General features: G+C 46.1%; 2 protein-coding genes across 2 annotated transcripts; one reads left to right on the top strand and one right to left on the bottom strand.

Annotated features, from left to right (window-relative positions):
• The first annotated feature begins 10,845 nt into the window (after positions 1–10,845).
• On the top strand, positions 10,846–11,379 carry LOC128399537 (histone H3). The gene has a single exon (XM_053361097.1). It carries the CDS (start codon positions 10,884–10,886, stop codon positions 11,292–11,294), a length of 411 nt encoding a protein of 136 aa, XP_053217072.1. The 5' UTR covers positions 10,846–10,883; the 3' UTR covers positions 11,295–11,379.
• An 844-nt stretch (positions 11,380–12,223) lies between these two features.
• On the bottom strand, positions 12,224–13,112 carry LOC128399536 (histone H1.4-like). The gene has a single exon (XM_053361096.1). The coding sequence runs from the start codon at positions 13,014–13,016 to the stop codon at positions 12,336–12,338; it is 681 nt and encodes a 226-aa protein (XP_053217071.1). The 5' UTR covers positions 13,017–13,112; the 3' UTR covers positions 12,224–12,335.
• Positions 13,113–25,702: the final 12,590 nt, after the last annotated feature.

The following is a 25,702-nucleotide window of genomic DNA, read 5'->3' as shown; positions in this document are numbered from 1 at the left end:
AAAAAATAAGAAGAAAATAAAAAGAAAAGAAGAGAAAAAAAAATAGTACACGTTACATGTTTCACATCAGATATTTCACATTTCCATCTCTTATAAGACTTCCTTCAGCTTGTCCGTAAATCATTCGTGGTAATAATTAAGATTACGCATTTCCTAGCTTATATTGACAATATATATATCTCTCTCTTCTATTCCCTTTAGTCAATAACTCTTCGTCTTTCACAATGCTTCTTTAAATCCCCTTAACGTTGTTTGTCCCTCACTTATATATTCCAGGTAATCTACATATTTTCCCCAATCCTTAATGAACTTTTGGTCTCTTAAATATCTAATCTTTCCTGTCAATTTATCCAACTCCGCGTAGTCTAATAATTTTGCTCTCCACTCATCCACCGTTGGTATTTCCTGCTGTTTCCACTTCTGGGCTAGCGTTACCCTTGCTGCTGTAACCGCGTAGTACACAAATTTACAATCCTTCTTTTGTATCTCGTTCCCTAGTATCCCCAATAGGAAGATTTCTGGTTTCTTTAAAAACGTATATTTTAGGATCTTCTTGAGTTCGATATATATTTTTTCCCAGAATTCTTTCACTTTTCTACACTCCCACCACATGTGGTAGAAGGAGCCTTCCTTGTCTTTGCATTTCCAGCACTTATTACAAACCTTGTACATTTTCGATAATTTTATAGGTGTTATATACCACCTATAAAACATCTTCATGACATTTTCTTTTATTGTCGTACATGCTGTAAAGTTTAATCCATCTTTCCACAGTTTTTCCCAATCTTCAAATTGTATACTATGGCCCACATCTCTAGCCCAGTGAATCATAACGGACTTGACTTCCTCATCTACTAAATTCCAATCTAACAACATCTTATACATTTTAGATAAAGTTTTCACATCATTGTCTATAATTTCCGTCTGAAATTTAGAGTCTTTATCCACATATCCTCTTTCTTTGTTGTCTTCTTTAAACATTGCATTTATTTGGAAATACTGTAGCCAATCAAATACTAGTTCTTTAACCTGCCCATAAGGTTTCAATCTCCATTTCCCACCTTCTTTAATTAATAATTGGCTGTATGTTACCCAGTTACTTCTCATATTAATCTTTTTCACACTTAACACTTCAAGAGGTGATAACCAGTGTGGAACTTTAGGCTCCAACAGGTTTTTGTACCTTTCCCATATTTCAATTAGTGGGCCTCGAAAGATGTGGTTTTCGAATCCCTTATGTACTTTCCTTTTTCCGTGCCACAAGTAGGTGTGCCAACCGAACCTGTTGTCGAAACCCTCCAGATCTAGCAATTCATTGTTCACTAACTTGACCCAGTCTTTCAGCCAGCAAAGACATGATGCCTCATAGTATAATTTCAAATCTGGCAGAGCAAAACCTCCTCTTTCTCTTATATCTGTTAACAATTTAAATTGAATTCTCGGTTTTTTGCCCTGCCAAATATATCTTGAGAGCACCCTTTGCCACTCCTTAAAGACTCCATTCCCCTTAATTATTGGAATGGTCTGGAATAGAAACAACAACCTTGGTAGCACATTCATCTTAATTGTGTTAATCCTTCCCCAAAATGACAGTTTTAGTCTTCCCCACACTTCTAGGTCCTTTCTGATTTCTTTCCACACTGTTTCATAATTGTTCTTATATAAGTCTATATTTTTAGGGGTTACCCAAATTCCAAGATATTTAACTTTTTTAACCACTTCTATCTGTGACTGTTGTTGAATTGTTTCTATTACCCTCTGATCCATATTTTTGGCTATCATTTTCGTTTTCTTCTTATTTAGTTTGAAGCCTGCCACATCTCCGAACAGATCTATTTCCTTTAAGATTTCTTCAATTGTAGTTATGGGATCTTCAGTCATTATTACCAAGTCGTCTGCGAATGCTTTAATTTTGTACTCATTATGACCGATTGTTACTCCTTTTATTTTTTTGTTTTGCCTAATTGAATTCAGAAGGACTTCTAGCACCGTTATAAATAGAAGTGGGGAAAGTGGGCAACCCTGTCTCGTTCCTTTCTGTATCTTTATTTCTTCCGTTACTACATTATTTATGATCAATTTAGCTTTCTGCTCCCTATAAATTGCTTTTATCCCATTAAAAAAATCTTTGCCCACTTCCATATATTCCAAATTTTTCAGCATAAAGTCCCATGCCACATTATCGAATGCTTTCTCTGCGTCCACAAACATCATTATAGCTTGTTTGTCATACCTGGCAGACAGATATTCTAACATATTAATTATGTTCCTTATATTGTCTCTCATCTGCCTGCCAGGAAGAAAACCCGCTTGGTCTTTGTGGATAGTTTCTGACAACAAAATCTTCATCCTCCTCGCCAGAACTCCTGCAAAGATTTTGTAATCTATATTCAGCAGTGAAATCGGTCTATAATTTTTGACTTGGGTTGGATCTGCATCTTGTTTTGGAATAAATGTAACATATGCCTCTTTCCATGTTTCCGGAATTTCTTCTTCTCTTAGGATGTTATTCATAACCTCCTTCAGTGGGTTCACCAAGATGGATTTCATCTCTTTGTAATAACCCGCAGTGAATCCATCAGGTCCTGGGGCTTTTCCTCTCTTCAATTCTTTGATTACTTCTACTATCTCTTCTGTTTCAATAGGAGCGTTCAATTGTTGTTTTTTATCTGTTGGGATTTTCTGCACCCTTTTATCCTTCAGAAATCTCTCTATTCTCCTCAAATTGTTTCTCTCCTTGTTTTTGTAAAGGCTTCTATAGTAGTCCAAGAATTCTTTCCTGATTCCTTTTGGATCGCTTATTTCTTCTCCCTCTACTGTAATTTTATTTATTGTGCTCTGTTCTTTCCTTTTTTTAATTTGCCACGCAAGCCACTTGCCTGGTTTATTTGAGAATTCAAAGTTCCTTTGTCTTAATCTCTTAATATTCCATTCCACCTCTCTATTTATTATTGTGGCAAACTGGGCTTGTAAGATTTTGATCTTTTCTTTTATTTTCCGACAGTTAGGTTTCTTAATTAGTTTTTGTTCATTGTCCATTATCTGCTTTAAAATTTCCTCTTTTCCTCTCTCTCTATTCCTGTTTTTAATTGCATTCTGCTGGATGAAGTAACCTCTTATTACAGCCTTGCTCGCGTCCCAAACCACTTTACTCTTTGTTCCTTTATCACAATTATCAGCAAAATAATCTGTTAGCTTCTTCTGTGCATTTTCTACAATTTTTTGATCGTCTAAAAGATATTCATTTAATCTCCATCTAAAAGTTCTTTTCTCAAAACTCTCCAACTCAAATTCAATCGGATTATGGTCTGAAATTACTTTGGGTCTAATTTCTATTTGTTTGGTTCTTGGTGTCAATTCACTTGAAATCCAGACCTGATCTAACCGTGACATCGACTGATTTGGTTCCGAATAGAAAGTGAATTGTTTATCCAACGGGTGTCTAAACCGCCAGATATCTATCAGGTTACAATTTTTTACCATTGAAAAAAAAGATTTTGGTAATTTCCCTTCTTTGCTTGCTCCTTCTCTCCGTCTATCCATTTCTAAGGAAGCCACCCCGTTCATATCTCCCATTAAAATAATTTTCTGATCCATGTACTCGAGTAATTTCTCTTCTAGGTTTTCGAAGAATTCAGTTTTGTTACCATTTGGTGCATAGACCCCCACTACGACCAGATTTTCTCCTTGCCAATTGATTCGAATCGCAATCATCCTTCCCTCATCATCCTTAAAGATTTGTTTGGCTTCAATCTTATTTTTAACATACAATACCACCCCTCTTTTCTTTTCTTTATCTGAAGATTCAAATTCATTCCCTAATCTTTTGTTAATTAGAATTTTTTTGTGTCTTCTAGCCACGTGCGTTTCTTGCAAACAAATAATATCCAAATTTTTCTTTTTCAAAAATTGTTCAATTTTATTCCTCTTTTTTTTATTGTTCATCCCATTAATATTCCAGTTCCAAATTTTTAACCCCATGGTGCCCACCATTTGCGTGAGTTTCCTTTTCTTTATAAATTCGCCGAGTCTCCTTCTTCCTCCTCTTCTTCCTCCTCCGTCTGTCTTCCACTCCTTTCTTCTTCTTCCTCCGTTTTTGGTTCTCCTGGTGATCCTCCCTCCGCTCCCTTAGCTCCATTCACCTCTGATCTTAATTCCTTATATTTCCTCAAAAATTTCCCTGTTTCTTCTAAATTTGACAACCTGTGTCTCTTACTTCTATACACAAATGATATTCCTTCCGGGAACTCCCATCTAAATTCAATTTTGTTTTTCTTCAGTGTCTGTACCAGTGATTTATAAGAATCTCTTCGTTTAAGTAATCTAATTGGGATATCTTTAAAAATAATTATGTAGTTCCCATCTATGTTCAGCCTCTTTTCCCTGTTTTTTCCTAATATTCTGTTTCTCATTTCTTTATCCTTAAATGTAATCAGACAATCTCCTGTAAATTTCTTTGCTTTTGTTGTATTCACACGCATTCTAAATGCATTCTGCACATTTTTGGCCATTTCTTCTATTGGTATATCCATCCATTCCGCCAATTCTGCTATCAGCCTCTCTTTAATGTTTTCACCTTGTATCTCTGGCACAGCTCTGAGCCTCAAGTTCACTTCCCTCTGTCGGAGTTCATTCATTGCAATAACATCTTTCATCTCTTCCTGTGCTTTATTTAAGTCCATCATTTCTGCTTTGATCTTTTCTTCCTCCCGTTTAATATCTTTTAATTCCATTCTTGTCTTTTTTAACCCTTCCTCTGCATGTTGAGTTCTCCTAAATACTTCTTTTATTTGACCTTTCAACTCACTAACTGTTTCGTCCATTTTTTTTATCCATTTTTTCAATTTTATTATCTACCTGCTCTAGTTTGGACTCTAAGTTTTTCTCACTCTGTTTAATTTCCGCAAACATCCTTAAGATATCTGCCTTAAAATCCGTCTCTTGTTTAGATCCTTTCCTCTCACCAGGAGTCCCTCCATTTGGTCCTTTCTTCACTGTATGAGACATCTTATACTCTTATAGTTCCCCTTTCCCCGTGCAGTACCCTCCTCCTCTTCCCCCCCGCCAGAATTATTCGCTTTAACCCTCTTAAATTATACAGTTTCCGTTTTACAAATTCTCCAATTCTAGTTCTTTTGCATTACCCTTCTTATCTATATGTAATCATCAATAATAATATTTCTCCCCTTATATATATTTCAAACAGTCAATACAAAGTTCTTATTGTAGTGTCTTCTTGCCTCCACACAAATTGCGCCACTGCAGGGGGTTCTTCTTGCCTCCACTCAGGCTAATCCACACAAATGGGTGGGGGGGACACAAAAATAGCGAAGATAAAAGGTAACAAAAAAAAGAAGGCGATGAGAAGGAAAGAAGGCTAGTTCTTTTGCATTACCCTTCTTATCTATATGTAATCATCAATAATAATGTTTCTCCCCTTATATATATTTCAAACAGTCAATGCAAAGTTCTTATTGTAAAGTCTTCTTGCCTCCACACAAATTGCGCCACTGCAGGGGGTTCTTCTTGCCTCCACTCAGGCTAATCCACACAAATGGGTGGGGGGGACACAAAAATAGCGAAGATAAAAGGTAACAAAAAAAAAAAAAAGAAGGCAATGAGAAGGAAAGAAGGCTAAAAGCCAAGTTGTGCAATCTCAGTCCCACCACTAGATGTCACCAAGTCCCTTTAATATAGCATTGTTTCCAATAAAGTAGCCGTATCTTATTTCTCTGGCAACTTAGTTTCTCATACAAATCAAAAATTCCAAAAAGAAGAAGAAAGGAGGTAATATCTACAGGAAATCCAACGTACAGCTAATTTCCACAGCCAGTATTAATGTAGTTAACCTTTTTTAAACTTTCCTCAACGCGCCTCTATCCTCAGTTCTTAATGGCGTCGGAGCCTTCTCTTCCGGTTTCACTGTCCTTTACACTTTAAAGACAAGGTGGAGAAGTACTCCTTTCTCACATTCAAACCCTCCTTTTCCTCAAGGACTCACAGTTCCAGCCATTCGCCCCTGGTCCCCCTTCTCTTCCACAATCCTCTTGCTATAAAGTATCTACATAAATCGTTGCTTTTAAGGGAAGTTCAGAAAGGGGAAACAAAGTATCGCTATGGCAACTCACTTTCACTTTCCCCAGCACTGGAATCTCGCTGCGTCAGAGTTGATTTCGGATTCGGCTGAACCCCGGTTACTTCTCTTATTGCTCCACGACTTCCTTGTTGTTATAACCATAAAATTCCAAATTCTTTGAGGTCGGAGTCCTTTAATTTGGGAGCGCAGCGCTTTCTCGGCAAGCTCGGGGCTTCGCTACTTGAAGGTGGATAATGGCTTCCCTCGACCTGCTAATCTGCTCCGCCGTTCTCTTCACTTCTTCTGAAGCTACCTGACGGCCGGGTTGATCGCTTCTGGTCGTGCCGGGAACCGGACCTTCTGGACACCCTCCAGAAGTGCGGTTCTGCAACTTCTCAGAGTTGGAGAACATGCTTCGTGACCGCCTCGTCGGTGGCCTGAAAGATGAGAAGCTGCAACGACGCCTATACGCTAAGAAGGACCTAACGTTCCAGGTCGCTCTGGAGGAGGCCCTGGCAACTGAAGCTGCAGAGAGGTCAATGCAAGAGGCACGGCTGAGCCTGCCGCCCCAACCGAGGGTCCACCACAAAGACCTCACCGACGACTCAGGATCCAGCAGGGAGGAGGTGCACAGAGTACAGCAGCGCAATCAAGCAGCACACAGACCACAGCTGCTTTGACAAGAATACACTGATTCACCACCCTGGGAAGGGGATGGGCCATGCGGACGCCCTAAGCAGGCTACCACTACCCAAAACAGGGCCCGACCCAGCCCCTGCACAAGAGGTTATGAGCCTGGAGTTGCTTCCCAACCGCCCCATTCAGGCACAAGAAGTTGTGCACCATTCCAAGAAAGATAAGGCCATCTCCTGGGTCCTGGACTGGGTGTGGAGGGGATGGCCCAGCAGCAGCCCCGGACCAGAATTTGCAGGCTACACAACCCATAAACATGAACTGTCAGCCCACAAGGGGTGCCTGTTATGGGAAGCAGGGTCATTATTCCCCATCCCCTCCACAAAAGGGTCCTCACATCCCTCCCTACATGAGACACACCCAGGGGTAGTGAGAATGAAGGCCTTCTCCAGGAGTTATGTGTGGTGGCCAGGGATTGACAGAGTGATAGAGGCCTGGGTCAAACACTGCCAGGCCTGCCAAGATTCCCGCCCATATCCCCCAAGGGCCCCAATCCAGTCCTGGGAGTCCGCCCGAGCACCATGGTCACACCTGCATGTGGACTTCGCTGCATGTGGACCTTCAGGGGAAAACATTCTTCATAGTGGTGGACTCCTACACCAAATGGCTGGAAGTCGCACTGCTACCGTCCACTTCGACCCAGCCATCTGGGTACTACGTGGGCTGTTTGCAACCCACGGGCTCCCTGACACTCTCGTCTCAGACAACGGAACAGCATTTATGTCAGGAGAATTCCAGACCTTCACAGCGCTGAACGCCATCCGCCACATCCACTCAGCGCCATTCCACCCTGCCACCAATGGCCAAGCAGAGTGCATGGTGCGGACCACGAAGGACACCCTCTGCCGCATGACGCAAGGGGATTGGGAGTACTGCCTTGCCATATTCCTTCTAGCACAGCACCCCCAGCTCAACGACTGGCCGGAGCCCCGCTGAACTACTAATGAGCTGGCGCCTCGCAACCAGACAGAGCTCAGGATGAGGTAGTGGCGGGGGAAGGCAGAAACCCCCGGACCTTCGTGGCCCAGGACCCAGTGTACGCAAAGAATTTTGGGGCAGGCCCGGCATGGGTACCTGCCACAGTCTCCAGGGTCACTGGCCCTGTCGTGCGAAGTGGTAACGGAGGGGGGGGCAATTCTGGCACCGCCACTGCGACCAGCTACAGCGACAATTCCCAGGAGAAAACCAGGAGGACAGGTTAGAGGAGTCCCAAGGGAACAGTGGGCCAGTGAGGCCCGTAGAGCAGGAGGGGCCAGCAGGGGAGGCAGAATCAGTAAATACAGAGAGGACCCGCGAGACCGAAAGGACACCGGAACTAGAGCCACAACTGAGCAAGCCAGTTGCGCCAGACCAAACGGCCCCATTGCAGCCAGCATCCTCGGAACACGAGCCAAAACCCAAACCCCTGAACAGGGAACACCCCAGGCCGCAACGCACATGTATGCAGCCGGCGTACCTTGAGGACTATGAATGCAACCTCCCAGGCAGAACTTAGAGGGGAGGGGTGTTATGTACTGAGTTGAATAGGATCCAAAAGGCAGCAGTCTGATTGGTCCACAGGAGCCACCCAATCCAGCTCCAGGTGGAAGTGAATCCGCAATCTGATTGGCCTACAGGGGAGCACCAGAATTAGCCAATCACATGGGACCCATTGTGTAAATAATGTATATAAAGCAGACATTTCGGGGGAACTTCCATTCCTCCTCACCTCTATGAGCTGAATAAAGAGCATAAAATCCACTCTTGACTCCGAGTTAATTTCACATCTAATGGATGTTGGTGGGGGCAAATGGAAGTTGATTAGATGTGTTTGTTGTTATTACATCAACAAGCTCTGCTCAGGCACCCAGAATAATGTCAGTGAGCATCAAGTGTGTAGAGGAAGCTCCTGCTGAATCCCACCAGGAAGCCCCCCCCCCCTTTCCTGAGGATAAAATGGGAGAGCAATCCATGCTGGCCACTTTCAGTTCCCGGGAGGAAAGGTGGGGTAGACAAGGGGATAAAAATAATAATCAGTGGTGACAGGGGCTGATGGAACACAACCATTTATTTGGGGGGGTGGTTGGGGGTAGGGAACAGGTTCCTCATCCCTGTCCTACACAGTTTATATGCCTGTGAAAATCTTATTGAATACATGAGGAGGGCAGTTCACAGAGTATAAAAGGGCAAGTCTGCCCCTCATGCGGAGAGCATGTCCCAGCTGTGGTTTCTAGCCCATCAGCCCCAGCTGATGAAGTGAATCAACTGCAGTGGCAAAATGTTGGCATAAACAGCTGAGCACACAGCAGAGTTGTAAATCACTTGTGCCACTGAGAAGGTGGGGGAGGAGTGTGCATTTGGTTAATGTATTAGGTAAAGGGACCCCTCACCATTAGGTCCGGTCGTGGCCGACTCTGGGGTTGTGGCGCTTATCTCGCTTTATTGGCCGAGGGAGCCGGCGTACAGCTTCCGGGTCATGTGGCCAGCATGACTAAGCCGCTTCTGGCGAACCAGAGCAGCGCACGGAAATGCTGTTTACCTTCCCGCCGGAGCGATACCTATTTATCTACTTGCACTTTGACGTGCTTTCGAACTGCTAGGTTGGCAGGAGCTGGGACTGAGCAACAGGAGCTCACCCCATTGCAGGGATTCAAACTGCCGACCACCTGATTGACAAGCCCTAGGCTCTGTGGTTTAACCCACAGCGCCACCCGCATCCCCCTGCTTAATGTATTACTCATCCTCTAAAGCAGTGGGCAGCTCATTTTGCTGTCAGTGGGCCGCACTCCTTTGTGGGCAGCCCACTGGGGGCCACATGCAAGGGATGGGTCGGGGCAGAATTAAAAAGTGGGTGGAGCAATAGGTGTGGTTGATCTTCTAGGCTACCTTCTAGCCATGCAAATGTCAGAAATCCCTACATTTACACACATGCGCACACACAAGCATCTCCCTCCATGCAAGCAAGTTGTATCCATTCCAACCAGGCAAAAGCACAAAGGCGCCCTAGTGACCAATGTGTCCTGGGGAGAGTCCCTAGGGTTGGTCGGAGACCTGAAGGCCTGCATTTGACCCCATGCCAGAGTAGGGGATTATTAACTGCACATATTAATGAATAATTTCATGGATTTTAATACATTATGTATGTATTGCCTTATCGAATCATAGAGTTGGAAGGAATGCTTTAGTCCAACCCACTGCAGTGCAGGAACATGCAGCTGTCTCTTACGGGGATAGAATCTGCAACCTTGACATTATCAGCACCACACTCTTAGCATTGAGATGGTACTGCACACACACACACACCACCTTTTTTGGCTGTGCTGAAATACTAGGAACTTTAGACTCCTCTCCAAATTTTTCAATTTCTCCTCTTTACTACAAAATTTTGTTACTACAGTGCATGATCTTGTTTTCCCCTCTTCCATCTCCATCTTTGCTGTTCCTTCTCTTAAAACATGGGCCACTTTTTTCTGCTGAAAGGTGAGATAAAAATCATTTTTTTTTTTTGGGAAGGGGAAATATATGCTTGTCAGTTTGATATGAATTACCCCGACGATATAATAGGGATTAAATGTGCCACTGACAAGTCCTATAATTAGGGAGCAATCCTAGCTCCAGTTAACAAGGGAGTAATTTCCACGGAGCTAGTTCTGCCCCCCCCCTTCTGAGTGTGCTTAGGTTTTGCAGCTCTAATAAAATGAATGCTAAGGTTATTCATGTTGAATAACAAGGGAGAATCCGCACCGGAGGGAATTCCTCCTTGCGCTATGATTCCTCAGCACAACACAGCAGCCGTGCGCGTTCTTTCCGTGTGTGAATCTGTGAATCGTTGCGGGATGTGACTGGGCATGGCATGTTTACTGTTAGAAAGCGAGAGGCGGCCCGGAGGGTCCTCACTCCAGAGAACAAAGACTGGGCGTGCGAGAAGGAGGATCAACCAATCGGAAAGCTTTGCCATCACCGGTCCAACCAGGGCAGAGCCCGGGATATTCAAACTTTTTCAACGGCTGCGTTGCGGACCTCAGCCAATAGGACCACGAGGATTCGGCTATAAATATCCGCCAGCCCAGCCGCTGCCTTCATTGTTTCGAAGTACTGCAGAGAGGTTAACTTTGTTGCTGACTTCCTTGGAGAGATGGCCAGGACCAAGCAGACCGCCCGCAAATCTACCGGCGGCAAAGCGCCGCGCAAGCAGCTGGCCACGAAGGCTGCGCGTAAAAGCGCTCCGGCCACGGGGGGCGTGAAGAAGCCTCACCGCTACCGGCCGGGCACAGTGGCGCTGCGCGAGATCCGGCGCTACCAGAAGTCTACGGAGCTTCTGATCCGCAAGCTGCCCTTCCAGCGTCTGGTGCGCGAGATCGCGCAGGACTTCAAGACGGACCTTCGTTTCCAGAGCTCTGCGGTGATGGCTCTGCAGGAGGCGAGCGAGGCTTACCTGGTGGGTCTGTTCGAAGACACGAACCTGTGCGCCATCCACGCCAAGCGGGTGACCATCATGCCCAAAGACATCCAGCTCGCCAGGCGCATCCGCGGGGAAAGGGCTTAAAAAACTACAGTATTACAATTCATTTCGGCAAACTCGTAACAACCCAAAGGCTCTTTTAAGAGCCACCCACTCCTTCACTTAAAGAGCTGGTCGCTGCTGCAGCATTTTATGGGGGGGGGGGAATCTGACCTGTATATTAATACTGTCCAAAATATATAACGGGCTATCCCTGGTATGGCTTCTACTGCATTTGTATCTTTAAATAGGCTTACTTTAAAAAAAACCGTTTTTTTAGAAGCTGAAGTAATGGGCTACGATTTCAAGCTTTGGTGTGGCGTAACCACGTAAACATTTGAGGAAAGATAAAAAGTGAAAAGATTTGGGGGGGGGGGAATGGGCACTGGTGGGTACATGGCGGATAGGGTTTAGCAGAATATGGCAAAGGAGACCTCACTACCCTATTCTCTTGAGTTTATACCGGAGTCAAGCACTGAATTATTGACAAGGGTGGCGGCAGCTCCTTCAGGCTGGAGATGTGGGGGATTTAAGGATCTTGGAAAACTGATGACTAGTGACGACTGGCGCAAGCGCGTACTGGAATTTCAGCGTTCATTCTTGTGGGCGTAGTAAGGAATATACCTAGCGGGAAATTGTGTATCTACACCCCAGGAACTCGTACACCAAACTTTGTTGCACTCGAGTCCCCCTCGCGAAACTGTTGGCCACTATCTGAACCAGCGAAGACTTTTATTAAAATGCCCTCAATTCACGCTTAGCTGACAACACAGGAGTTAGGCACAAGAGTAATTCCGCTCAAGCAAACTACAGTACACTACTGCCCTGTACCCCAAACCATACGGCTAAAGAGGCGAACCACTCAACCCTGTGCGTAGCTGCACCGAAGTGGTAGCGCAGAGTAGGGTGTAAGTGCGCACAGGAATTTATTAAAAAGCGGGCGAGAGAGGGGTGTGTGAGTTTCAAAGTACGGGGAGAACCTCTGTGGTGCGTAAGTCAGCTCTTTCCGGGTGAGAAAGTGGGTGGCTCTTAAAAGAGCCTTTGGGATGGCGAGGGCTGCTGGCGGGCGGGCATGGCGCGGCCTCTTCACTTCTTCTTGGGCGCCGCCTTCTTGGGCTTGGCCACTCTGGCCTTGGGCGTCTTGGGCTTGGCTTTAGCCTTGGCCTTGACGGCCTTGGCCTTAGCGGGGCTCTTGGGCGCCGCCTTCTTGGGCTTGGCCTTCTTGGGGCTCTTGGCCGCCGCTTTCTTGGCGCTCGCCGCCGGCTTCTTGGCCGCGGCCGCCTTCTTGGGGCTCTTCTTGGCGGCCGGCTTCTTGGGCTTCTTGGCCGAGCCGGAGGCGGGCTTCTTGGGCGTCGCCTTCTTGGTGCGCCCGGCGGCCGCGGCCGGCTTCTTCTTGGCCCCGGCCGCCTTGTCCCTGGCCGTGTCGTGCAGCTGCTTCTTGTTGAGCTTGAAGGAGCCCGAGGCGCCCGTGCCTTTGGTCTGCACCAAGGTGCCTTTGCTGACGAGGCTCTTGAGGCCCAGCTTGATGCGGCTGTTGTTCTTGTCCACGTCGTAGCCGGCGGCCGCCAGCGCCTTCTTGAGCGCCGCCAGGGACACCCCGTTGCGCTCCTTGGACGCGGCCACCGCCTTGGTCAGCAGCTCCGTCACGCTGGGGCCCGACGCCTTGCGCGGCGCCTTGGCGGCTCCCGCCGGCTTCTTGGCTTTCTTGGCCGGCGCCTTGGCGGCCGGCGCCGCGGCCACGGGCGCTTCGGGAGCAGTCTCCGACATGGTCGCCTCGGCTCGCGACGGCTTTCCGCTGGGGCTGATGCTGAACGAGGAGGAGGAGGCGGGCTGCGGGCTAGAACCTCTCGGAACCGAAAAGTAAAGTCTGAAGTGCGGCCCCGGAGCTGCCTGCTATTTATAGGGGCGGAGCTGCGCGCTGATTGGTGCGCTCGCAGACCCCGCGCTCTCCTCCGCAGCCAGAAATGGCTCCTGTCCCCGCTGCAACTTTGTGTTTCTTGAGTGCCACAAAACGGCCCAAATCGCCGCCTCGCCGCCTCGCAGCGCGCCGGGCCCCGGGCGAAACGGACCCGCGGGAGCCTCTCTCTCCGAGCCCGGCCGCCTCGCGGGCCGGGGAGGCGGCGCGCCCGGGGAAACCAGGCAGAAGCGCGGCCGAGTCCCGCTCAGCGCGCCTGGCGCCGGGAAATCTGGGCCCTTTTCGGCTAAATTAAAAACTTCTCGCGGCCATCGGGGGCCCGAGAAAGGCGCCGGGCCAATCTCGGGGGGGTCTGCGCCCGGCTGGTGGGGGACCCGGCGTCTCCCGAGTGGCCGTTGTTGCGCAAAAGCGCTTCGAGTTGGGCCAAGTAACACATTCATTCATTCACTTTGGGCCCAGAGAGAAGTTGCCTCGCACAGAAAGGCCCTCAGTTGTAGGGCGTAGAAAAATTATTTCTTTATTTATTTTAAATTATCTCACTCCTTTTCATGGCCTGACAATATATATTGATCCTAACATATAGTTCTGAAACCACCCGTGGCATTTTATGGCGCTAGCATTCTACCTGCCACACTAATGGGTGCTGGAGGTTTTTAAGTGTCTAAGGACTGGCTCACCGTCTGGGAAGTATCCTATGCCTTCTTTTCACTCCATTCTGCAGAGTTTCATTTGTATATGATGTGCAATGAGACAGCCTGATTTCTGACCCAGGTACCTAATTGGGAAATTGCAATAGCAATTTATTAAATGCAAATGGAGCATATCTTGATCAAAGGGCACTGGAGGAGGAAGGGAGTGTGGATTTCGCAAAACTCGGTTGCTAGAATACAAACAATCCTCTTGGAATCAGAGTATAACAATGGCAGAACAATCTGAAATGGCTGGAAGGAGTCAGTTTGAGTTCTCCCCTTAAAGTATGATGGCAACTTTATAAATTCATAAAGCGTTAAGAAGCCCGCTGGGCGCAACCTGACTTGATGCTGAATAAACGTACATAGGACTGCACTGGTGCTCGGTGCTCTTACATTTTCTCCATCTCAAAGTTCTCCTCTGTGGCACCAGCTTTCAAATTCAAGCAAAGGATGTGATGCCCCAGCAGACACTGGTCAGTTTTCAGTGGGCCACTAGGTATCAGCTGCTGTTTGCTGTGATTTCTGCCAATGAGTGGACCAGGGCTTGATTTTGCAAGGAGTGTCCACATATAAATCAACCCAGGGACTTTTCATTGATATGACTCAAGACTGTTAGGTCACACTTTCTGTCTGGACATGACACATTCTGATGCCAGATACAAGTATCCTGAGCTGCTCAGTTTGTGTTGGGTTTTTTTAGGCTGCACACACACAGAACTTTTAATGCACATGGCTCCCTGCAAAGAATCTTGGAACTGTAGTTTTTTAGGGTGTTTGGAGCTGTAGCCTTGTGAGGGTGAACCACAGTTCCCACAATTCTTTCGGTGAAGCCGTGAGTGCCAGATGAAGCGATTCCACCACATATGAAGTAGTGTTCCAGTAGAACCACAGCCTCTCCTTTTCTGATTTTAGATAAACAGTGGAGTCCAATGCCATCTCAATAGCCTTTTTAGAGTGGCTTCTTTTTAATAGGGACAGCAACATTTCCCAGTCATGTACCTCAGTTGCTCTCCCAAACTAGTCCATGGGATGAGCCACATTCTATATTGAGTAGAAATTTGTATTATTTGAAGCTTGGCCACTTCAACTGGAGATTGCATGTGAACAAAAGGTTTTTTTAAAAAAGTCGAGGAACGGAGCCCTTCTCCTTTATGGAGGAGGACTTGGACAAATGAACATACTTGAGTTGGAGTTTGTTATAGGGAGACATGTTTTATTTTATCCTTAAGCAAATTTTCTGCAATAGGTCAACCTTTGGACAAAATCTCTTTTCATTATGGATTCCTCTTTTTCTGCACAATAGGAACTGGTGATACCTATCATCAAAGCAAAGACCAGTTGATCCAAAATATGAGTTAAAGGTGATGGCAAATGAGCTAAGTGCAACTGCCATTCACACCGTATTCAGAAGCTCTGCTGTAGAAGCAGATTACTTATTTTGCCCATGATGTTTTCAGGAAAGATAAGGCATTAAAAGAGGGTTGTGAGGATTCCAAGTTCCATTTTGACTGATAGATTTAACGCTGAGTTATTAATCACATGTGTCAACAATTTTAATTGCAAAACCTCATAATGCTGCTTAAGATTTGGGGCACCAAGAGCTCCCTTAGTTCTCGGTCGATACAGGGTTAGTCAGTTCATCCTGCTTCTTTTACCTCCTGAAATAAAAATATTAATAATCAAATGTTGCCATCCATCCAGTTGAGGATGAGGGATATGTATGGGCAGTTTCAGAAAGAAAAATAGAAATTTAAGAAACATTCACATCTTCACTGCTGCAATGTGGCCTAACCAACTTAAGTTTAATTTAAATGCTTCCAAGAGCAGAGCTCTGCTGTGGTCTTTTTATGGAGATTCCCTAAATTTCTTTGACAGAGTACCTTCCTTTGGTATAATTACGTCAAGATACCTAAATATTCCATATAACAATTTGGGATGGTATCTTTGAATCCCCTCCAAGCAGGCAGTTTTGTATTTGTGGGGTGGGATTCTGTAGCAGAAGGCAATCAGGCTAGTGCTTTTAAGCACCCCTTTTTTACATATCGAAAGATTTAGTCAAATACAGTGGTACCTTGGTTCCCAAATGCTGAAAACCCAGAAGTGTTCCAGTTTTTGAATGTTTTTCAGAAGGTGAACGCCCGATGCAGTTGTCAGCTATTGTTTCCGGGGCGCTTGCACCAATCAGAAGCTGCACCTTGGTTTTCGAACATTTTGGAAGTCAAACGGACTGGATAAAAGATCCAAACAATGACTATCATCAGTGCAGGTAAGTTGTTTTTTTTAATCATCTACAATACTGTCTTATTTATTTTATAGTAAAGCACATTGATTATTGCTGTCATTTTATGGATCAATGGTCTCATTAGATAGTAAAATTGCTGTTTTAGGGGTTGTTTTTAAAAGTCTGGAACGGATTGAGCTGTTTTGCATTACTTTCTATGGGAAAGTGCGGCTTGGTTTTGGAACGCTTTGGTTTTGGAATGGACTTCCGAAACGGATTCACTTTGAGAACCAATGTACCACTGTACAGCTATGTTGCCATAGAAACAACTAGCAAGTGATACCTCCAGAAGGAGGGGATAGCAGGGCTTCCCCACCACGTCATTCTAGGGATAGGAGGGTAGGAGAGCAATAGGTCATGTGAAAAGTCTTTAAGATAATGTAAGGCTATCTTTAAAAACCAAAAAAACAAACAAACCCATTTACTTAGCTGTGCACTGGAGCTTGTTTATCTCACTAGGCTCTTGCAAGGAAAATTAATATGTAGCTGATGAATTATATCCACCTGGGCAAGTGAAAACACTTCTTGGTCAAGCATGGCAGGGCATCCAATTTTTGCTGACTCCCTCCACCCCTCTGCAGTCCCTCTTTGCCATATCCCATCCCAAATTACTCTGGAATATTCTCCAACTCTCAGGATCAGCTCTTCCGGGTCAGCATGGCTTTACAGGGGACAGTGGACACCACACACACAACACAAATACATACTTGAAATGTTAAGAACCTTTATAACAAAGGGGCCATGACATAAGACATTCAGCGAACTACAACTTTCAAAAGAACACACAATATCTAGTTTGCTTGTTTTTTTAAAAAGGGGTGTTTCATGAAATTGGGATCACCAACACACAGCCCAGCAAGAATATATTGATGCTAGTTAGTTAATCAAAACACACAGCAAGCTGTCTGTGTTCCAGTTTTAAGAACATAAGATCATAGCTGTGAACATTTCCCTTTTTTAGTGAAATTTTGGAACAGGAAGGTGACAAGCTGAAATTGCAGAGTTATGAGAAGCTCAAAGGGAAGGTGCGAGACTGGTTACATTATTTTCAAATAAGAGAGGTTTATCATCAAGATAAAAAAATTGGTTTTCAGGTGGAAAAATCAAAGTTGGAAACAGAATTGTTAGAACCCAATGCTAAGATATTATCAAGAATGTATAATTTGCTGTTGAAATGGAGTACTGAGGAAGAAACGGTAAAATCTGCTATGATTAAATGGGCACAAGATATTGGTCATAATATTATGTTTGCTGACTGGGAGCAGTTGTGGACCACTGGGATTAAATTTACGGCATGCAATGCCCTAAGAGAGAATATTATGAAAATGATGTATAGGTGGTACATGACCCCAGTCAAGCTTGCAAAAATATACCATTTGCCCGATAATAAATGTTGGAAATGTAAAGAAATTGAAGGTACATTCTTTCACCTTTGGTGGATGTGCCCGAGGATTAAGGCTTTCTGGGAGATGATCTATAATGAAATAAAAAAGGTACTTAAATACACTTTTGTGAAGAAACCAGAGGCCTTTCTCCTGGGCATAGTTGGCCAATTGGTGCCAAAGAAGGATAGAACTTTCTTTATGTATGCTACAGCAGCAGCAAGAATACTCATCGCAAAGTATTGGAAGACACAAGAATTACCCACCTTGGAAGAATGGCAGATGCAAGTAATTGACTATATGGAAATGGCTGAGATGACTGGCAGAATCCGAGACCAGGGAGAAGAGTTGGTGGAAGAAGATTGGAGGAAATTTAAAATTTATTTACAGAAGTATTGTAAAATGTATGAATGCTGATGGCATTGAAATAAAATGAAGGGGTTCTAGTAATAGGAGATAAAAATTATAAATTATAAATTTGGGAGGTAAAATATATAAAGACAAAGTAGTAGGATACGAATTTGCTGAACTAATTGTTAAAAAGGGATATAAAAAAGGGAGGCGTGAGGAAGTCAGGAAAATAAGTTAATTGAAGATGAATAATTAGAAAAGAGTGATCTGTGTTTTTCTTATTTTATTTTTTTTGTGTCGATTGTTCTTTTCCCCCCCTTGTTAAATGTTTGTATTTTATGTATTGTGAAAGTTTGTATTGTTGTGTTTTATATTTTCTCTGTGTTTTTATTGTTCTATTTTTCTATTGTTAAATTTCCAACAACTGACATTACTGCCTCTGATCAGGGCTAGTAGTTTTCTTACATAACATCATTTTTAGCCCTTTTCTTTCTTGGTGGTTGGGTTCTTTCTGGGTTTTGTTTTGGGTTTTTTTTTAAAGCAAACGAGCTTCTTGCAATTTTTGCTGCCATAAGGTGGCAGTTTACACTCATTGCAGAAACGCCATTGTTTTAACTCATGCGAGATTTTGAATTTCCCGCGCCGCCGAGTCGTTGTGGCGGGGAATTAAACCACGCCCTTCCACCTCCATCTGCTTCTCTTTGTTCTCGGGCCAGCATGGCGGAAGCCAGTGCAGCATTAGGATCTCACGTTTTTTATCTAAGAGTAGGTTTAAGCACAGCTGAAGATTTAAAAGAGTGCTTAGGAAGAACCAGAAAAAACCACTTGAGGGAGAGGCTATATTCCCCAAGCGCAGAAGCACCAATTATTTTCCTGAAAGAAAATGGCGACCGCTTTCTCCCAGAAGGCGCTCAAGGGTGGAATTGCAAGTTAAAATAACACAAATCACTCGCAATTAGCACACAAAGCGGTAGGGTTAAACCTAGGAACTTTTATAGAAGCGGTTTAACGTTACTCCTAATAAAGGGAGCCAATCCGAGGTCGGCTGCAACACTCGACTCACTTTTATGAGAAATCCTTTTCATTTACCTGTGAAACGATAATGAAGGTAACAAAGTAACTCGGAATTATTTCCACATGCAATATATCATTATCATAGATTAGGTGGTTCAGCACTTTTTAAGAAAAAGTGGGTGGCCCTGAAAAGGGCCTTTGGGTTTTTTGTTTTAAGTTGTTTCAAGAACGAAGAAATCCCTTTAGCCACCAAAACCGTACAGAGTACGGCCCTGGCGCTTCAGAGCGTAGACGACGTCCATGGCAGTCACGGTCTTCCTCTTGGCGTGCTCGGTGTAGGTCACAGCATCGCGAATCACGTTCTCCAGGAAGACTTTGAGGACGCCTCGCGTCTCTTCGTAGATCAAGCCAGAAATACGCTTCACGCCTCCGCGGCGAGCCAAGCGGCGGATAGCAGGCTTGGTGATGCCCTGGATGTTATCGCGAAGCACTTTGCGGTGCCGCTTGGCGCCACCCTTTCCAAGACCTTTTCCTCCCTTTCCACGTCCAGACATCTTCTCAGCAGAGCAGAAACCAAACTGTACCGCGAAAGGGAGGCTGCTTGCAACTTTTATAGTCTGGGATCGGACCAGAGTGGAAACCTGCACGAAAATTATATAGGCTCCGCCTACCACTTGTTCCCAGCATGTTGGAAACGCCCATGAATTCTCAGTAACCAATCAACAGAACCATGGAAGCTGTCCAATCAGACCTCGTGGAGAAGTATCCAATCAGAGCTCGAGCCCGGGGAAAGACTTATTCGTGCTTGGTTATTGCGGGCTTAGATTCCAAAAGCGTCGCTCAGCTCAATGAATGGGGCGAATGCAGCATCCAGTGTGCTTCTTAACAGCTCAGTTGCACGGCATGTGTTCAGTGGGGTTTACAGTCAGGCAAGGATTGCAGCCTTATCGTCTTCGGCCTGGAAACTCCAAGAAACTACGTGGCTTAATTCTTCCATGCGTCTGACATACATACATACCCGCAAACGCGGCAAGGAAGCTCCAGCCCCGAACACTCCGGGGGCGCCGGGGTTTTTGCGGGGGAGCGATCTTGAAGCAGAAACTTTCCAATCGAAATGAGTCTCCTGCAGGAGCGCTAGCTTGGCCCCGCGACTGCGGCTGCCCGGGGCCGTGGGTGCCATGCAGCGTGCATTGCCCCGGCGCTGAAATTTGTGTCTGGGCCCCTTCACGGGGAATTTTGTGGGTGCTTGGACACCCCAGGGAGCCGGCACCTATGATCTTCTGTGTGTTTCTAAAACTAGCGATTCGTTTTGCTTAAGGCGAGGAGTGGCTAAAGTGGGTTTTTGAAAATAACCTTATCTCACAAAAGAAGCGACCGGGGAAAACACATACGGGAGAGTGTTAGCAGACGGTGGCTGGCTCACAGCAGTGCTCTCCCATTTTACGTGCAGATTAATTGAATATTAAACTCCCCGCGCTGTGATCATTCGGAGGAGAAGCCGAGAGATCCTGATGGCCAATCACATCATGACGCGGGATTTTATTTTTTAAGGACCCGTTTCTTTGGCATGATTCATTTTGTCTGTGTCCTTCCTTCCAGGCGGATTAGTATAACCGCCCTCCCTCAAACAAAGGGGAGCCGTTCTCCAGTCGCCATTTTAGCCTGCGTTTCATCAGCTGTTCCCAATCCTATTCGCACACACCAGCCTCCCTTACTCGGTTTGGCGTGTCGTTGCACAATCCTGATTGCTGATGGTGGTTTAATATATTATTGGATGCAAATTTGTTACCCTCTACATACATGCAAGTTATTTTTCCCACCCGCAGGGCTGTCACCGCCTAGTTTGCTATTCCAGATATTTTGGACCACAGCTCCTGGCATTCCCTACCACTGGCCATGCTGGCTGCTTGGGACAGAACATTCTAGAGCAGCCTTCCTCCATCTGGTAGTGGCTAAGACGCTTCAGTACAAGAACTTGTGTTTGTAATAATTTTCAGAAAAGTATCTGTATTAGTCAGCTGCAGCAAAATGAGTTTTGTGGAACTTTAAAGACTAGTAAATGTATTGCCATAATAGTTGTGTTAGTCTTTAAGGTGCCACAAGACGTGTGGGTGTGTGTTGCACAAATAAAAAAGCACTACCATTGATACTTTCTTTTCTTTTTTAATTACATTGCTGTGAATTTCTTCTTTACTTGTACAGACACAAATGTCTATATCTGTGCCCAAGTCATGCCCAGAAAGAAGATCCGTCGTTCCCCACATCTAACCTCCCTTTTCAATTCATAGTCCCCTAGGCTCTTCTTCGAAACATCCAGTACCCCATAATCATGCTTCCCAAACACTTGCAGTCCTTTCTTCAATGTAGCCTTTCACATCCTGCTCCCTGGTGTTACGGAAAGGGGGGGGCATGTCTTCTTCACCATCTTCTTCGCTACAATATATCCATTTATTCCCAATTGTCAATGTCAAAAGGGACTAAAATCTATAAAATCCATAGAAAATCAACGTGCCAATTTGCTCAATTTCTCTAGGACTCTATGACACCTCCCCTGTCCTCCATAATCCCTCAAGTAAGGTGCTCTGCCAAGCCTTTCCTCCGGGCAATGCCAGGTGGCAGACAATGCATACATGGACCATTGTCTTCCCATCACCGGCACTCAGGAAGCGCTTATCTGCGCATATCTCCAGCTCTGCATATTCCCCCCTCCCTCCTCCATATGTTAATCCGGTGTAACCCAACCTCTCCTTAATGTATTCATGATGTAACTGGGATGTATTTTGCACTGTATTCTGGGACATGGGGGGAGTTTCAAAAGTTCATGTCACCCCTTTCTCGCTGTTCAATCTTGCCTTGAACCTGTTGCGCAATAAACTTGGATCTTCTGCAGTTTGCTCCTGTCCGGCTGAGCTCATTTTCTTCCGCAGGGACCCACGGACTTAGTCCGATGAGCTGGGTGGCAGAGTAGCCCCGCACCCAGATTTTAGCCGTAACACTGGCATGCTTCAGATGTCTCTTCCAAAACGGCGCATTCTTTTTCCCCACCAGAGAGTTCTGAGCCTTGGTCCTAAATACAGTGGTACCTCGGGTTAAGTACTTAATTCGTTCCGGAGGTCCGTTCTTAACCTGAAACTGTTCTTAACCTGAAGACCACTTTAGCTAATGGGGCCTCCTGCTGCCGCAACGCCACTGGAACACGATTTCTGTTCTCATCCTGAAGCAAAGTTCTTAACCTGAAGCACTATTTCTGGGTTAGCGGAGTCTGTAACCTGAAGCGTATGTAACCTGAAGCGTATGTAACCCGAGGTACCACTGTATACTGTATCGGAGTCGCTAACTCATGCCAGCACTCTCTAAAAAAGGAACATTGTGTATTACATTCCTATTTCCTGATATCTGCAGTACAGTGGTTTTCAACCACTGTGCCGCGGCACCCTGGGGTGCCTTGAATGATGGTCAGGGGTGCTGCGGGCAATGCTGGCCTATGTCCCTCTTTCCTTCCTTCCTCTGAAGCCCTCTTGCATCTCAGCCTCCCAAAGGCTTGCACAGCTATTGCAGCAGCCCTGGCTACAAACTTCCCAGGCAAATGGTGCCTCTGGGGCTGGCCAGGGGGTGCATCCTATGCCCTTGTGGGGCAGTGTGAGGAGGCACCTCCCTTTGGGGCAGGGGGGCAGCTCAGAGACCAGGGGCGGCAATAGCAGCTGCCTGGAGGACTCATAAGGTGAGGGAGAGGAGAGGAAGCTGAGGGAACACACAACAAGGGAGTATGTTTGAAATGGGATGAGGGGCTGCCGGCTCTGCAGGCAAAGGCTGACATAACTCGGCTCCTGGGGTGCTGCAGAAACAATGTACAGTTGTACCTTGGATCTTGAACGCCTTGGTACTTGGACGTTTTGGCTCCTAAACACCGCAAACCGGAAGTGAGTGTTCTGTTTTGCAAATGTTCTTTGGAACCCGAACAAGGGGCTTCAGAAGCCGCACTTTGGTTTCCGAATGTTTTGGAAGTCGAACGGACTTCCAGAACGGATTCTATCAACTTCCAAGGTATGACTGTAGTTGGTCAAGGGAGCTGTGGACTCAAAAGGCTGAAAACCTCTGCTGTAGCAACAGGCCTCATAATTCATTCTGTGCTGCTTGCCAGAGATAAAGTAGGTCCTGTTGTAGAACTGGCAATAAGGGAAGAAATCAAGAGAGGGAAAGAGGCCCTTTTGCCATTGACCTGGTAGCAATGAGGTTCCTTTCTCAGCAGCATTCCTCAAAGCAGAATCCAATGTGATAAAGAAGGGCGGTCTTTGCTAACAAAGAGATAGGATCTCTCTTGGATGCCTGAAGGCATGTTGTGGCTGGTTCTGCGAGGATTCCTCTTTCAACTGTGCTTTCACAATTGTCCCACAACAAGGCAGGACAAAATGTCCCGAGCCATACAAAATCATAATACACAGATGAAAAATTACCACCAAAAAAATTGAAGCATATCACAATATAAAATCCCAAAATGGTTTGTAGTTACATCCATTAATTCTGCTCCATGTCTAAAGATGATGTGGTTTATCTCATCATTGGGGTAGATTGGGAATGTACACTGAAGTGTACATGACAATCTGACTTACTGAAGTGAGGGAGATATATATATATATATTTCCATACTATGTAGGAGACTGAATCCGGGACCTTTTGCATGCAAAGCAGGTGCTGAACCACTGATCCCTTTGCTATGGGCCAGTTGCTCCTCCCCATGGCTACATACCGTTACGGAGGTGGTTTGTTTGTTTGTTTAGCAAAAACCAAAGAGGACAGGACTATTGCGCCCTCCCTTCGTCTTTAATGTGCCACAAGTCTATGTTGCTTTTGCTACCTTAGAGGGTTGTTGCAAGGGTGAGAAGTATTCGGATGTAAGTAAATGAAAGGGTGCGAAGGACTTGGGTGCTACGAAGGGATTCGTTGTTAAGTACGGGGAATCGTAAGCTGAAGAGGTGTGAGACAGAGCACGACACGGGGGGGGGGCTCTGATAAAAGAGTAGAATCTAGAAGATTTGGAGAGGTGCTTCAGGATTCCTTGTCCCCCCCCCATTTCTTTTAACTCTCCTCCCGCCGCCCAAAGCGTGGGAAAACTGGAGAGGGCGAGGGAAAGGAGAGTTTAATTCCTGTTTTGCAAAGCTGAGCAATCGGATCAGAAAGGCGGCTGGTGATTACTGTACTAGTGTATCCGGACACGAGCGCTTGGGGCGCATCTCCATCCGGGGTGAGTACTGCATGCGATCCCCTCTCCGCCCCTCCCCAATTATCCATCATGCTTTGTTTCCAGAACGTTTCCTCCTGGGGAGAGCACGAGAGATCCCTTTCCCCTGATCTGTCTCCTGCAATGGAAAAGCTCCAGCCGCTGCCCCATCTCGCTTGCTGGCCAGGATCCCCCTTCCTTGCCTGTACCGGGGTCCGCAGTCGCAGCTGCCCTGAGGGGAGGCGCCGGGGCTGCAGGCGGGAGCGGCGGGGGGTGGGCTGGGTTGACGCCTCCAGGTAGCCTTCGCGGTGAAACACACCCACTTCCCTCCCTCTGCCATCTTCCCGGGGGGCGGTGGGTCCTGCAAATAGTAGGAATGATTAAATTCGGATACACTTGCACTCCCCGCTTGTGCGCAAAAGCTTCCGCCACGCCCCCTCTTGAAGATCAACAATGCCCACCCCCGCGTGGCCCTCCACGCGCCTTCAGCGTTTGTTGGCGTCCACACCGGAGAGCAGAACCGCGATGGTCGCTGACCGAGCACGCTTCCTCCCCCTTGTAACAATGCGCACGCCGACATATACAGTGGTACCCAGTACTTAATTCGTTCCGGAGGTCCGTTCTTAACCTGAAACTGTTCTTAACCTGAAGCACCACTTTAGCTAACGGGGCCTCCTGCTGCTGCTGCACCGCTGGAGCATGATTTCTGTTCTCATCCTGAAGCAAAGTTCTTAACCTGAAGCACTATTTCTGGGTTAGCGGAGTCTGTAACCTGAAGCGTATGTAACCTGAGGTACCACTGTACATACAGCAGGTGTCTGCCTGCAACTCCGGTGCTGCAATCAAGTTGCAGGCCAGAAGCAAACGCAAAAGCGAAGTTTTGGTTTTTCCCGACTATAAAACTATAGGATAGATCTATAGGGGAGGACGGTGGGGTAGCGAGGCAGCTTCACGTGCTCAGAAGAGGAGAGCGCAGTTCAGCCAGGGGTTTGGAGCAAGGGGGGCTTCCTCTGAGGGAAGTCATAGAATTGTAAGGCTGGAAGGGATCCCAAGGGGAATCTAGTCCAACTCCTGGCTCCAACTCGGTGTAGGTTTTAGATCTGCTTTGCAGACCAATTCAATCCAAAAATTTGAACATGCCTAAAATTCAATCCCTCCTGCCAACCTAGCAGTTCGAAAGCACATCAAAGTGCAAGTAGATAAATAGGTACCGCTCCGGCGGGAAGGTAAACGGCGTTTCCGTGCGCTGCTCTGGTTCGCCAGAAGCGCCTTAGTCATGCTGGCCACATGACCCGGAAGCTGTGCGCCTGCTCCCTCGGCCAATAAAGAGAGATAAGCGCCGCAACCCCAGAGTCGGCCATGACCGGACCTAATGGTCAGGGGTCCCTTTACCTTTAAAAATTCAATCCAAAAATTTGAACATGCCTAAAAACGGCCAGATCCTTGCCACCTGTCCCTGGTGTTCAATCTAGATGAAAGACCCTTGGGCAGAGTGCCTTTGATGGGGTCCCCTCCTCTTTCCAAGGCATTGTTGCCCACTCACTTGCCTCTGGGCCCAATGCACCCAACTCTTTGATGGGGGTGGCAGGAATGGGGAGAG

Source organism: Podarcis raffonei, chromosome 13, assembly GCF_027172205.1.
Source record: "Podarcis raffonei isolate rPodRaf1 chromosome 13, rPodRaf1.pri, whole genome shotgun sequence".
In the NCBI taxonomy this organism is placed as follows: Eukaryota; Metazoa; Chordata; class Lepidosauria; order Squamata; family Lacertidae; genus Podarcis; species Podarcis raffonei.
Note: the sequence above shows the minus strand (reverse complement) of the source record. Positions and strands in the feature narration are given on the sequence as shown.